Below are 15,828 nucleotides of genomic sequence, written 5' to 3'. Positions count from 1 at the left end.
GATGGGTAGATGAGGCATCCTGTATCGTTTCGACACAGTGACACAATGTATTGACACTGTGTTGACACTGTGTTGCTGAATACTGACACCTGGTGGACTTGCAGGAAACATTTGACAGGGTCATCTGACACTGATCTCTCAAACTAATTTTATCCAATTCCATTGATTAGCGACGTGATGTGTTTTTATATATCCTATTTCGTATTACTTTCCATCGCACTAATTATTCTCTTATCTAATTTATATATTTAACTGAATTATTGTTGTATTGCACTGGAGAGGGGAGCTCTCTAATCTCGTTGCACACTCGAGTACAATGACTGTCACGATCCGTCTGCGGCGTCTCCAGCGAGTGGGCGTGGCCCGGCGGCTCCGCTCTGGGAAGCGGCCACGAGCGGGGCGCGCTTCCGATCACCACAGCTGCGCGTCATTAAGACACTAATGACTGAACTATTTAAGGAGCCGACGCGGACATACCCGCGTCGGATTATTGTTCCACATTGCTCAGGCTATTGCTCATGCTCTCGTTCACAGATTGTTCTGCTCGCGATTTGTTCTCGTTCTGTTGTTCGCGTTTTCATGCTTTTGAATTTCCCCAGCTACTTTTCGGCTCGCTTTCAGTTTATCGTTATCAATTGGATTTGTCTTCACCCTTTTGTGGTAAGCATTGTTTTTCGGGTTCTTGCGTTGCAAGCGTTTTCTGTTGATTCCTTATCTTTTCCTGGAGTGACTCGGTCTCCCAGCGTTTTGTGTTTCGCCTTTTCCGGCGGTTGTACTCATAGAACCCTTGCGGTTACTAAATTCATAGATATTGCTCATAGTGATTATTGTGTTTTGCTTGACGGCTTCCCAATAAACCTCCTATCACCCAATTCCTCCTGAGTCTGCGATTAAGGATCCACCTTCCACCGCTTTCCAGCCTCGGCTGGGAAGCGGTCCTGACAGAATAATCCGACCATGGATCCCGCTGACTCAGCGAAGGTATTTACAGCTATAGCCAGTCAAGGACGCATGATCGGGCAGCAGGCGTCCGAACTCGCGACGCTCCGCGATGCGGTCGGCCAGCTGACCCACCAGCTCACGATCCTCGGTGCCCATCTGGGCACCTTGGCAGCCCCTGTCGCCCCGACCCCCGCGGCGGCCCCGACTGGGCAACCGGTCGCGGGCATGCCATTCCGAGAGCCCAGTTTGCCCCACCCCAACCGCTACGGCGGAGAGCCCGGCCTCTGCGGCCCCTTCATCCACCACTGCCGGTTGATCTTTGACCAGCAACCCCTTACCTATGCTCACGATAATACGAAGGTAGCGTTCATGATGAGCCTCCTGACTGGTCAAGCTAGTGCATGGGCAATGGCCGTGAGCAACGCGCGTCCGGAAGTTCGCTCCTCGTTCCCCGCGTTCATTGCGGAGTTCGAGAGGGTGTTTCACCACCCGATTCGGGGAAAAGAAGCGGGAGCGGAACTTTTGGACTGTACGCAGGGCTCCCGGTCGGTAGCGGACTACTCTATCGCCTTCCGGGTCCGTGCCGCCGAGAGCGGCTTCGACGACTGCGCCCTGCGGACGGTGTTCCGGAGGGGGCTGAGCCCCGCCCTCAAGGATGAGCTGGCGGTGCGAGACGACGCCGAGACCTTGGAGGAGCTCATCACCTTGGCGATCCGACTCGACAATCGCCTGCGAGAGCGCCGCCGCGAGCGAGGGTTGGAGTTGCGACGCCACGAGCCGCGACACCACGAACCGCCACGCTACCAGGTTCCCGAGCCACTGCCAGCTGACGAGCCGATGCAGCTGGGAGCCAGTCGCCTCGACACCCGGGAGCGAGAGAGACGCCGTGGGTCCGGAGCCTGCTTCTACTGCGGTCTCCAGGGTCACCGAGCGGCCACCTGCCCCCGCCGAGCCAGCCGTCGAGGGTCGCCCGCTCGCCGCGAGGAGTGCTGTGAGTCCGCGGCCGCTTCCACCGCGAACTCCAACTCCCGAGAGGAGCAACCTGAGGCGCCAGCGAACGGGTCGGTCCAGGCCGGCAACGCACGGAGGCTGGAGGTGGAGGCGGAGCTCATAGTCCTAAACACCGCGGTTAAAGTCCGAGCTCTAATCGATTCGGGGGCAGACGACTGCTTCATAGATGCCGGGTTAGTCGCTAAACTCGGGTGCGCCGTTACCGACCTAGACCAGTCCGAGAAGCTGTATGACCTAGACGGCCGCTTACTAGCCGACATTCGCCGGCTGACCGAACCCCTGACGCTGAAACTCTCCGGTAACCACATAGAGAAACGTTCGTTTTTCGTAATGCCGGCTAGAGCGGCTCCGGTCGTCTTGGGAACCCCGTGGCTAAAAGCACATAATCCGGATATCGACTGGGGGCGGCTAGCGATCCAGAGCTGGAGCCCCTTCTGTTACGCTCACTGCCTACGATCCGCCGAAGAGGGTCGCCAGGTTAACGTAGCTCCGGTCAAAGAAATAACCCTCGATAACGTCCCGGTAATCTACCACGACCTCCGCGCTGTGTTCAGCAAGGAACGCGCCAAGTCCTTGCCCCCACACCGCCCGTACGACTGCGCGATCGACCTCCTCCCGAACCCGGTGCTTCCGTCAGCCCGCCTGTACAAGATCTCGCAGCCCGAACAGGGGGCCATGAAGGACTATATTACTGAGTCGCTGGGCGCGGGTCTGATTCGTCCCTCCACGTCCCCGGTCGGTGCGGGAATGTTTTTTGTAGAAAAGAAAGATAAGAGCTTGCGCCCGTGTGTAGATTATAAAGAGTTAAACGCGATCACGGTTAAAAACCGATACCCACTGCCGTTGCTGGACTCCGCGTTCGCCCCCCTGCAATCCGCCACGATCTTCTCCAAACTGGACCTGCGAAGTGCCTACCACTTGGTCCGGATCAGGGAGGGCGACGAGTGGAAAACCGCGTTTAAAACACCCCTCGGGCATTTCGAATATTTAGTGATGCCTTTCGGCTTGTCCAACGCGCCGGCCGTGTTTCAAGCGCTCATAAATGATGTCCTGAGGGACATGCTGAACACCTGCTGCTTCGTCTACTTGGACGATATCTTGATCTTTTCCCGCACCGTAGACGAACACCACCGGCACGTGCGCGCCGTACTACAGCGCCTGCTCGAGAACAAGCTTTTTGTTAAAGCCGAAAAGTGTGAGTTCCACAAGACCTCTGTGCCCTTCTTGGGCTTCATAGTCGAGAATGGACAACTCAAGGCCGACCCGGCCAAGACTCGCGCGGTGGTGGAGTGGCCGGTGCCAACCACCCGCAAACAGCTCCAACGTTTCCTGGGCTTTGCGAACTTTTATAGACGGTTTATCAAGGACTATAGCCGCCGGGCCTTGCCGCTCACCCGCCTCACGTCCACCAAGACTCGCTTCATTTGGGACAGTAACGCCGAAGCAGCGTTCACGAGCCTGAAAGGGGCTTTCACGAACCCGCCTGTGCTTCACCATCCTAACCCTGATCTTCCCTTTGTCGTAGAGGTGGACGCATCTGATTCAGGAGTGGGGGCCGTCCTTTCTCAGCGGTCTCCGGTCGACCAGCGACTCCACCCCTGCGCCTTCTTCTCCCGCCGCCTCACGCCTGCGGAGGCTAACTACGACGTGGGCAACCGGGAACTCTTGGCCGTGGTACTGGCTCTCCAGGAGTGGCGGCACTGGCTGGAGGGCACCAACGAACCCTTCACCATCTTCACTGATCACAAGAACTTGTCGTACATCCGGTTCATGAAGAGACTCAACCCCCGACTAGCGCGCTGGGCGCTCCTCCTCAGCAGATTCAACTACACCATGACCTACCGCCCCGGCGCCCGGAACACCAAGCCCGACGCGCTATCCCGCATCCACGACCCCTGGGAGGAAGAGGAAGGTCCTCCGAGCGTGGTTCCGGGTCACCGACTGGTGGGGGGCGTGCAGTGGGAGATGGAGCAGAAGATCCGGGAGGCACAGGAGGACGACGGCGCCCCGGCTAGATGCCCGTCGGGAAGACTGTACGTGCCCGCGCAGTACCGGTCGGAGGTGATCGAATGGGGACACGCCTCCAAGCTGGCTTGCCATCCGGGCGTCCGCCGCACCCTAGGGCTCATTGGGCAGCGGTTCTGGTGGCCGTCCCTCAAGTCTGACGTCACCGAGTACATCCAGGCTTGCCCCGCGTGCGCCGCCAGCAAGGCGTCCCACCAGCCTCCAGCGGGCCTGCTCCGGCCGCTCCCGGTCCCGGCGCGCCCATGGTCAAACATCGCGCTGGATTTTGTCACGGGACTGCCCGCCTCCAAGGGTCACACAGTCGTCCTCACCGTGGTAGACCGCTTCTCCAAGGCAGCCCACTTCATCGCCCTGCCCAAGCTCCCGTCCGCCTTGGAGACCGCCCACCTCCTGGTCCAGCACGTGGTCCGCCTACACGGGATCCCGGACGACCTGGTGTCCGACCGCGGGCCCCAGTTCATTTCCCGCGTCTGGAAGCTCTTTTGCCGGTCCTTGGGGGCCACCCCGAGCCTGTCTTCTGGCTATCACCCCCAAACCAACGGGCAATCAGAGCGGGCTAACCAGGACCTTGAGTCAGCCCTCCGGTGTGTGTGCCGCGACCAGCCGGCGTCTTGGGTCGACCACCTCCCGTGGATCGAGTACGCCCACAACACCTTGGTGTCGTCCGCAACCGGTAGGTCCCCGTTCATGACCGCGTATGGCTATCAACCCCCACTGTTCCCGACGCAGGCCGGCGCTGAAGAGGTCCCATCGGTCCAGCATCACCTCAAGCGGGCCCACCGGGTCTGGAAGGAGGCGCGGGCGGCGCTGACCCGAACAGCCGAACTCAACCAGAGGATAGCTGATCGCCGCCGGCGCCCGGCCCCGACATACAAGGTCGGCGACCAAGTGTGGTTGTCCACGCGTGACCTGAACTTGGCAGGGGCGTCTCGCAAACTGGGTCCGCGCTTCGTGGGACCCTTCCCGATCGACAAGCTGATCAACCCGGTCTCCGTCCGGCTGAAGCTGCCCTCCACCATGAGGATTCACCCGGTGTTCCACGTCTCGCTCCTCAAACCTGCACATACCTGCCCGCTCGTGCCGCCAGCCCCCCCGCCGCCACCTCCTAGGATCATCGACGGTGACCCGGTCTACACCGTCCGGGAGATCTTGGACTCCAGGCGCAGGGGGAGAGGGGTCCAGTACCTGGTTGACTGGGAAGGCTACGGTCCAGAGGAGCGGCAATGGATTCCCCGCTCCTGGATCATGTGTCAAGACTTGCTCCGCGACTACCACAACGCCAACCCGTCAAAGCCAGGTGGTCCGCCAAGGGGCGTCCCTTGAGGGGGGGGTACTGTCACGATCCGTCTGCGGCGTCTCCAGCGAGTGGGCGTGGCCCGGCGGCTCCGCTCCGGGAAGCGGCCACGAGCGGGGCGCGCTTCCGATCACCACAGCTGCGCGTCATTAAGACACTAATGACTGAACTATTTAAGGAGCCGACGCGGACATACCCGCGTCGGATTATTGTTCCACATTGCTCAGGCTATTGCTCATGCTCTCGTTCACAGATTGTTCTGCTCGCGATTTGTTCTCGTTCTGTTGTTCGCGTTTTCATGCTTTTGAATTTCCCCAGCTACTTTTCGGCTCGCTTTCAGTTTATCGTTATCAATTGGATTTGTCTTCACCCTTTTGTGGTAAGCATTGTTTTTCGGGTTCTTGCGTTGCAAGCGTTTTCTGTTGATTCCTTATCTTTTCCTGGAGTGACTCGGTCTCCCAGCGTTTTGTGTTTCGCCTTTTCCGGCGGTTGTACTCATAGAACCCTTGCGGTTACTAAATTCATAGATATTGCTCATAGTGATTATTGTGTTTTGCTTGACGGCTTCCCAATAAACCTCCTATCACCCAATTCCTCCTGAGTCTGCGATTAAGGATCCACCTTCCACCGCTTTCCAGCCTCGGCTGGGAAGCGGTCCTGACAATGACAAAGCGATTTCTGATTCTGATTGGGCATTTGCTTTCACATTGTTTTTACATACACGCAATTTCGTAAAGAAAATATTTGATATTCGAGACGCAGTTGATAAATTAAGAGAACATCTGTCTGAATGCCCAAGTAAAAGTGTTGTGAATGACAATGGACCCATTGTAATTCAATATTTTTATTCAAAAGAAATTAGTTTCTCCAGCGTTTTGTTATTCAGTCTATTTCTTTTTTTGAGGCAATTTCCCCCGCCTTTGAGAAAATCCTCTCACAAGGCACGGAAGAGGCCGGTGTACGCAACGCCTGTGTGGCTAATATAAATAGGTGAGGGAACGTTGCCTCCATGGACTTCCAGTATAAGAGCGGGTCTTCCGTACGTGCAACGTGTCCTGCTGACGTTCGCGCTGCACCTCTTAGTGCGCATCAACCGTGACGTCTTCCATCTTGCGGATCTTTAACGCAAAGTAACGCGCCAATAACTCGATGCTTGTTTTGAGCGTCCATCCTGTGGACAGAAGCGCTTCCTTATGAACACAGTTTGGCGCGCGACCGCTGTGTCGACACGATTCTGGTAGTGGTCACGTGACTTTCTCAAAGCAGTACGCGCACCGACACGGGGTTTGCCCTGGAAGCTCGGCGCGCGCATCGACGCCTCGGTGTCGCTGGACCCATCACTAAACATTGACTATGACTCTAACTATCCTGAGATTGCCCAACTCACCAGCACCACTGCACAGTCCATTATTGTGCACATGAAAGGGATCTTTGCAAGACACGGAATTCCGCAGTGTGTTGTGAGTGACAACGGTCCGCAATTTGACGGTGGAGAATTTCAACAGTTTGCAAAGCAATATGGATTCACTTCAAGCCCTTTATACCCACAGGCAAATGGCCAGGCTGAGAAGGGAGTGCAAATAATCAAGAGACTGCTAAGGAAGGATGATGCATCTGATCCTTACCTTGCCCTATTGAGTTACAGAGCTGCGCCTCTGGAGTGGGGAGCATCGCCTGCTGACCTACTCATGTGCCGTAAGCTTCGCACCACGCTTCCACAAATACCACAAGGACAGGACAACAACATTTGGTTTGAAAAGAAGAGAATGCTCAAACTCAAACAGAAAATTGCATATGACAGAGCTCCAAAACATCTGGAACCTCTTTCTGAGAAAGACACTGTAAGGATCGAGGGACTTCATTGGGACAGAAAAGTGACTGTCCTTATCGAAGCCGGACCGAGAGCTTACATTGTGGAAACAAAGCATGGACAAAGAGTGAGGAGGAACAGGAGGAGTCTTCTGAAGGTTCCCGAGGACTGGAAGAAATCTTCTGATGCGGCTGAGGCTGCAAAGCAGGTGGATACATCGAAGGAGCACAGACCTCAACCACCAGCAATTTCTGGGATTACTGAACCTCTTCAAAGATCAACAAGAGTTAGACGACAACCGGACAGGCTGATTGAAAATGTTTAATGTTGTGTGATTGTTGCTAAAATTGTTGTAGAGATGCTTGTTGTCATAAAAAAAATGGATAGATATTGATAAGAAGTGAAAATAATTGATAACAAAACAAAAATATAAGAATAAGAATAAAATAATAATAATTATTAAAAAAAGGCATAGGCATTGTTTAACGTTTGAAAGGGAGATGTAATGACAGCAGTTATATCATTGGTCACTAGTTGGCAGTATTGCCCGATGTGTGTTTTGGTTACCAGACGAACAAGTGTGTCTGCACATAGACGAGAATGCAAGTCAGTAAATAAAGAGACACAAGCTTGCAGCATCACGTTGCCTGCGTGACTTCTGAAGATAGAAGACGGAACATTACAGTAATCATTTAAAAAAAACGTATAGTAACAATAAAATTATTTTTTTTAAAAAAACGTATCGTAAACATACTAAAGCTGTTGCTTTATGTTATTTACAAAGAATTTTTGTTTAAAATCCCCCTGGCTCTTCTTTTTGTCTTTTCTCTATTATGTACGTATTAGTAGCTGACCTTCCCACAACTCCCTGGCAGAAGGTAGGCACTGATTTTTTTTTATATAAGAGAACATTATCAGTTTCCCAAGCGTGAAGAAGTCCTGAGTGACATGGCAGCTGCTAAGTACTTCAAATTAGATACATCGCATGGATTTTGGTATTAATAACTGTGTTTGGTTTGCTTTTGTGAATAAAGATTTTACAAAAAACGTATGAGTAAATATTTATCATCTCATCAATATTTGCACAACAGAGTACTGAGTTTCGAGATCCTCACAATAATAATTCTCAAAATTATATTTCTTAGCAATTTAGCTTAGTTAAGGGATATTTTATTGACAATCTAACATCACTATACAAAGACAGAAAAAAATGGTGGTGGGGGGGGGCGCGAATCTTTTTTCTTCTTGGTAGGGGCGGGCGTGAAATAATTGAGAGGCATTGCTAGTATATGCAGACATTATATTCATACAATCTCGCAGCCCGAGTGAAACACAGCATTGTTGCATGTTCGGGAGGAGAAACTTAAACGTCCCACTGCTCTTGCAGCAGCGGCTTCTCGGGGCAAAGGCGGAAGTGACGTCAGAGTTTACGCGCCAATGTGGCGTTATTTTAGTTATTTTGTTAATTTTTCTTATCAACCGAATTAAAATATTATATAAAATATATATTAAAATAGAACAGACACGGGTAAAAACAAACACAGAGGCAAAGAAATATATTTGAAAAATACGTGCTTAAAGCATGACGTCATAAGCAAGCGCGCAGCTTCCGAAGGACCTCGACCACATCCACACCGGAACAAAAACAGTCCACCGCTAAATTCTTCTGATTTAGTGTGGAACTGACTGTAAATTTCTCACAGAATGTCCAGTGCTACTCTGAAGGACTACGACATAATTCATTAAGTCTTTGTGTCCCGATAACCTCATCTTCGCGCGTTGATGCTTTTCGGCGTAGTTAGCTTAGCTTGTTAGCTTGCTAGCCGCTAACGAAAAGAGGCACATGACTAATCGCCAAGCAGAGATCAAGTGCGGATTTTTTGGAATTATCATTTGAAAATGTGTGAAAGAACGACGCCCAAGTACAAAGAGGAACTTTGTGGAATAAAAGAAGAGAACGAGCAACATCTTCAACTGCTGGGCGAAGTTAGCAACCAGCCTCGTGTTGTGCCACTCAAAGCAGGTTTGTACACGTCTTACTCTCATTTGCTTTGTAAAGAACGACTTTCTATCGTTAAAAATATACATAACAACATTAAGTTTTTGGGGGAAATCGTTCAAGGTTATTGCCGTTTTATTTTTAAATATTGCCTTTTACTATCCGGTTCGCTGAACATTTGTTTATGGCAAATGAAATCAGTGCAGAAATTAAATGCCAATAACCATTAGCGGGGGGTAAACTCCGTGTTTTTTTTTCTCAGTTTAAAATTTGAACTGATTATTTAACATTTTACTTATTCCGGTTTTTAAATGTTGTGAAAGAAATTAAGTTTGTCATGTCATCATGTTTCAAAACTATGCTGACAGATGGAGTGTATTTTTATTTCCACCGTTGGAGTTGAGCCACCGAGAAAATGAGAAACATTTAGTAAATGAATCTTAAAAGCCAAAGTTACTCCAATGCGTGATCGTTTTTTGTACTCAAGAAGAATAGGGTCAAATAAAGACTTGACAACAACTGAATAGAGTTCCAATATTTAGTTTCTTCAATTTCTGGCGTTCAGGAAATAGTACAAATACAGAGATCTGGGCGGCTTTTTCTTAATCTGACGAGAAACTGTACTCAGACGAGTACTATCGAAAAATGGCGCGCTGATCTCAGCCCAGCCTCACATTTTATAGGAGGTTTTCTATGTCAAGGGTCATGTAGGTTGAATCGGTCGTCCTTGCTCCTTCCCCCGGCCTGGCCCACGTTCCACGTCCAAGGCTGACCTTCTCAGGCAGGCGGCAGTCTCTCCGTCTCTCCTGCTCACATTCCCCTGTAATCTCGTCAGTGTACAGATTGTGTGGTGTATGTTTTCCCAGATCAGATTATATTTATGGGTCTTCTTGATAGCATCGCTGTGACGTCCTCCCCGGCCCAACTTGATATGTTTGTATCTTCTATGGCCTATGTGGAGAATGTGCTTTGAAGTATTTGTCCATGAAGTGCTATCTGGGGTGTCATCAGTTTGACCTGATGTCAGGTTTAAAAAGGTCCTGACGCCTTCATTAGACTGAATTAAATGCAGAGAACCAGAGGAATAACCAGGGAAGGTTTTGTCTTTTCTCCATCGCGATGGGAGGAGAAGCCAGGAAGTGAAGTAGACGTCTTGCCAGTTCAATCTCCCGTACTCTCACTGACTTCTTCGCCCATTCCTCTGGACTTTATTCAGAGAAAAACGAAACCTACGGAAAGTGAAACCCAAACAAGCGTGTGGGTGTGCGCATGTGTGCTGAAGCAATGATGTGCGTGTCTGTGAGCGTGTGTGTGTAATTATCATTGATACAAATAGTGTATAAAAAACATGATTAAAAATACACAAACTATTTACATACTCTCACACCTGAGCAGACTGAATTTGTTTGTTCTGAATGAGAGTGTGGGTCATGAAAATACTATGTGTGTAATTTTGAGGTCTTACATTTAAACTAAGTCATATCAATTTAGCATATGAATGCATCAGTAAACACCATGACTACAATCCCAGTCAATCTTATCGATGCACTGTACTTCTACTTTCATTTGAGAAATGCTTTTTGTTTCATCAATGTTGAACATATTCAGTAAATATGAACCTGCTAAATTAAATAATTGACCTTCTGTCCCGTAAGTGTTTAAAACAATGCCAGCAATCGTAATACAAACCTTCAATATTCATGTCTGGTGTGGCCATTCCCTATAAGAAGGGAAGGCCGGAGAAAGGGTACACCTTTCCCCTTTTTCTTTTTGGGGAGACTTCTTTTGACATCAGCACGTGACAAAAATAACCAAAATGGCTGTGTCAGAGAATTTTTTTCCATCACCAATTCTGTCATGCCCAGCGACCTGTCCGGAGGGAAGCTGAGCCAGACCCACACATCAACAACTAAATATACCACACAGGTTAATAGAAGGTCACAAAAACATGGACCTCTTAAACAGGAAAACGTGAGTTCAGTGGTAACAGAGTTGTGTCTATGCTGGCAGTTTAGCAGGAAGCCACAAAAACAGATGCGCGTCTTGAACCGTGTTCGACAGGAAACCGTTTCGCTCGCATTTAACAGAATTGTGACCCAAACATTGTGTTGTAAGGTGAAACCGTTCGAACAACAGGAAGCGTGTGGACGGGTGTGATCAAGTCAAAGTGTTCATGTTTTTCCATTCTTTATGGGTTGTCATATACAAATTTGCTTTGCTGTGCTTTAATAAAACGCCGCACAGGAGCGGGAAAGCTTTTCTCTTTGCCGGACTGCTCCTCGCAAGTGACAAAGACAATCTTGGTTGGGTGATTCATTTGTGCAGGCGTGTCTCGTTTTTGAAAACTTCTTTGACAAATCTTGTTCAAGCAATTCCTTATGGAATGATTCAATCTGACTCTAAAAACTGTACACACTGGGGCAAAATGATCAATGGCGGTTGATGAATTTTCGTGGATATAACACAAAGGATTACGTTTTTTAAAAAATCAAGTACGTGTTGGTCTTATTTATGAAAATTTTACTGGCTCGGTCAATGAACCTCGGGTGGCCCTGCACAGTTTTGTGCACATGTGCATAGTTTCACCTCATCCAAACATTTAAAATAAATTTAATGCATCCATCCAGGGTTGCACGGATCTCATCAGTGAAAGAGCGCATGCTGCAAGGAATGCATCTGCATCTTTGGCTTACTATGGGTTTAAAAAGGGAGAATGTCACAACCCCCTGTTCTACCAGGGCCCCTTTAATTCTTTCAGGTATCCAGATTATAATGGAACCAAAAAGTACCCACGATGAAACCTCGGTTCTCGACCATAATCCGTTCCAGAACCCTGTTCGAAAAGCGAATTGTTCGAACACCGAAACCATTCCTTTGCTGCTTGCACTGACTTTTTTTGGAGGCATGATTAGGGGCTAAAACACTTCGTACACCTCTATAAAACGCGAGAGCAAAACGCAGCACGTCCGCACGCGACAACAGTTGGTCACGAAGAGAGAGAGAGAGCGATCTACACCCGTACGCCGTTCAGCATCCCACCCTCGCGTGCGCACTCACGCGTCGTACCGGCGTTTGAACTCCGAGGTTTGTTCGAACTGCGAAGCAAGAATTTCTCTTTTTTGTTGTTCGAACTCCGATTAGTTCGACCTCAGAGTCGTTCGAGAACCGAGGTTCCACTGTATCTCTGAATGCAAAATGAAAAACTTGTAAAGATATTTCACTTGAAGGATTCCTATTCTATCAATGACATTATGTTGCGATGGCCCCCAGTGGCCCCCAATTATATGTTTGGGTCCCACAACAGGTGTTCCATCAGACGCACACAATAGCCTGTGTGTGCTAACTTCAGCTCGCTTCCAGAAACGTCTGTGACTATGTCAGGAATGAAATCGGGCCTTAGCCGCAACGTGCTTCCTTTTTAAATGCTCGTTTATCACTGTTGTGCTGCTAAAGGGAGGTTTACATCGTCAAACGTAATTTTGTGAAATGTCCCCATGGTCCGGTCCAAATCGGGGTCGCACGTATTGCTCCGTGTGCGGCAGGCACAAGGCAAGGTAGTACGGTAGAAACAATATTAGACAAAGTCACCGCTTGAGGTTTGACTTGACCAAACCAAATTTGTCTATTTGTGTCCTACAGACGTCAGTGAAAACGATCCCCGTTCTGTGAAAGAGGAGCCAGACTTGACTCGCATCAAAAAGGAGGAGGAGGAGGAGATCAACAAGTCACCACTGAACGTTTTCCCTATAAAGAGTGAAGATGAAAACAAGGATGAGAGTGAGGACAACAGATGGCCGCAGCCTACAAGCAGCAGCTCAAGTCATCACGTGACAACAGAAGGTGATGAAGACCACTGGGGGCCATCACAAGCCCATAATGAGGACACATTATCAGACGCTCATGACGATGATGACGATGATGGGCAAGCCATAGGTGAAAGGGCACGTCACACTGACTCATTAACTTCAAAGTTGTCTTTAAAACCGCACACAAGAACACACAGTGGAGAAAAAACATTTTCATGCTCATTTTGTCGCAAAAGGTTCTCACAAAAGGCACAATTTATAAGGCACACAAGAACACACAGTGGAGAGAAGCCTTTTTCATGCTCGGTTTGTGGCAAAAGCTTTTCTTTAAAGTCATATTTAATAAAACACACAACAATACACAGTGGAGAAAAACATTTTTCCTGCTCAGTTTGCGGAAAAAGTTTCTCTCAAAAGTCACATTTAACAGAACACACAAGAACACATAGTGGAGAGAAGCCTTTTTCCTGCTCAGTTTGTGGCAAAAGCTTTTCTTTAAAGTCATATTTAAGAAAACACACAACAATACACAGTGGAGAAAAACATTTTTCCTGCTCAGTTTGTGGAAAACACTTCTCCATAAACTCAAGTTTAACAGAACACTCAAGAACACACAGTGGAGAAAAACCTTTTTTCTGCTCAATTTGTAGGAAAAGTTTCTCTCAAAGGTCACGATTAACAGAACATACAAGAACACACAGTGGTGAAAAACCTTTTTCCTGCTCAATTTGTGGAAAGAATTTCTATCGTAAGTCGCATTTAATAAAACACACAACCATCCATAGTGGAGAAAAACCTTTTTCTTGCTCAGTTTGTGGCAAAATCTTCTCTCAAAAGTCTAATTTAACAATCCACACAAGAAAACACAGTGGAGAAAAACCTTTTTCTTGCTCAGTTTGTGGCAAAAGCTTCTCTCAAAAGTCTAATTTAACAATCCACTTAAGAACACACAGTGGAGAAAAGCCTTTTTCCTGCTCAGTTTGTGGAAAGAGTTTCTATCGTAAGTCGCTTTTAACGAACCACACAAGAACACACAGTGGAGAAAAGCCATTCAGTTGCAGCGTTTGTGCTAAAAAATTCTTCACTAAACAGGGTGCTGAGAGTCACAATTGTGCTGGTGAGAATTGCAGCAATCCTTGAAGCTTAAAAAAAAACGGAAGGAATTGACTCTTTGTGGTAAGATGTAAATGTGATTTTGAATAAAATATGATAAATTTAATTTTGAAAAGCTTTTTTTATTGACATTAAGCCAATGTGATCAGTGCCAGAATAACCATCGTCTCTGAGTGATGATGAGTTGTTTTGTTTTTATATCAAACATTATCAATGAAATTAATTACCTTTTCCTGGAACAACATTTGTTAACGTTATGCTTTTCAGTTGTCTTTTTAATCGTACTTAATGGAAAAGGTGTGAGAAGAAAAGGTGCTTATGAAATCGGTGCCTTCCACAATCATCAATAAAATCACTTGTTCCACTTGCTCAACTGGCCTTCATTACGCTGTGTGAAAAGGTGAAAAACTGAACAAGAAGTTGAACTCTAAAAAGAACCAGAAAGACAAACGCAGATCGGCTCAGTTTCTCTCAAAGGTTTTGGTATGTCAGGAGTTGGCAGCTTGATGGTGACTGGAATCAGCGTTTATTTGTCACCACGGAGGAGATGATCCGCATCACGCAGTTCATTGCTGCTGCTGTCTGAATTGAACCCCGGAGGTCACCCGCCAGCGTCCTGAATTTCACCGGCGGATCTTCAGCTATCCCACGTCTGACCCCAAATTGTTGTGGAATTTTCAGCAGTAAGGGAAGATCAATGAGATAGTCTGGAAAATAAATTGTCTTTTGGGTCAGTCTGTAGAGTGATCTCAGTGGGAGAAGTGCGTGGGAAGATACTGATGCACACAGGAAGATGAAGATTTATTTGACAGTGAAATCTTAAAACAGAGATATTTTTTCTGCATTGAGCATACTTATCAGTCAAAGTCGTGTTGTACAAGAAGCGAAAGGCACTTTCTCAAAAGCAGGTGGCCACAATAAATAACAAAAACCTTACTTGCTATATAGTTTTCCATAACATTAAGATTGAACAAAATATTGACACGAATATTTAAAAAGAAACGATTAAACATTGAATACTAAATTATTACTCAAACAGTTGAATGAATCTTGAAATAATAGTGAATCGGCGTAGTTTAATGAATACTGAGACGAATAATGAAATATTTAAGTGCTTATATCAACACTGAAATCATTTTTAACACTCTAATATTTAGATATTTAGATAATGAAACAGTGACGTATTTTAATTTAAAATTCGCAACAACGTCGCTGGCGTAAAACCCTGTAAAAAGGCAAAGGTGCAAACATGTTGACATAAAGTATCACTTTATCATGTCAACTCTTAATAATAGGGAAATACATTTGGAATACTGTCCAGCCGACGACATGGTGGCAGATGTTTTAACAAAGCCAGCAACAAAAGTAAAATTCAATACATCTGTAAAGTTCATATTTGGGAACTAAAATGTTTGGTCAAATGCATACGGTTTAAATCTTTCGTTTTTTCTTTTTTCAAATCGTACGTTTTTCCAATGTTTAGAAAAAGATAACAATGATTTGCATCGCAAATGGCGACATCTGTCGGTGAGCGGTGACAGTGCTCCATATGGCCAGCAGCCAATCATATCACAGCGGGGTGTGTCCTGTTCTTCGGATTTCGTGCGGAACAGACTGCAGTTTTCACGCAGGAAATCCATTCAGCGCTACTTTAAAAATCGACGCCATCTTTCATTCGTCTCGTCGAACAAAGAGAAGCTCACGAGTTATTGCCAAGCAGAGATCAAGTGCGGATTTGTTGGGATTGGCGTTTGAAAATGTGTGCAAGAACGACACCCAAGTACAAAGAGGAACTTTGTGGAATAAAAGAAGAGAACGAGCAACATCT

The 15,828-nt window shown here is 47.6% G+C and overlaps 1 protein-coding gene across 1 annotated transcript; it reads left to right on the top strand.

Moving 5' to 3' along the window:
• Positions 1 to 8,701: 8,701 nt before the first annotated feature.
• On the top strand, positions 8,702 to 14,259 carry LOC148341595 (uncharacterized). Its single transcript, XM_088288885.1, has 2 exons — positions 8,702 to 9,105; positions 12,721 to 14,259. The coding sequence occupies exons 1-2, from the start codon at positions 8,982 to 8,984 to the stop codon at positions 14,025 to 14,027; spliced, it is 1,431 nt and encodes a 476-aa protein (XP_088145011.1). The 5' UTR covers positions 8,702 to 8,981; the 3' UTR covers positions 14,028 to 14,259.
• The last annotated feature ends 1,569 nt before the right edge of the window (positions 14,260 to 15,828 follow it).

This window comes from Idiotropiscis lumnitzeri, chromosome 2 (genome assembly GCF_059441095.1).
Source record: "Idiotropiscis lumnitzeri isolate Australia: NSW breed Sydney's pygmy pipehorse chromosome 2, RoL_Ilum_1.0, whole genome shotgun sequence".
In the NCBI taxonomy this organism is placed as follows: Eukaryota; Metazoa; Chordata; class Actinopteri; order Syngnathiformes; family Syngnathidae; genus Idiotropiscis; species Idiotropiscis lumnitzeri.
This window is presented reverse-complemented; position numbering and strand designations above follow the sequence as displayed.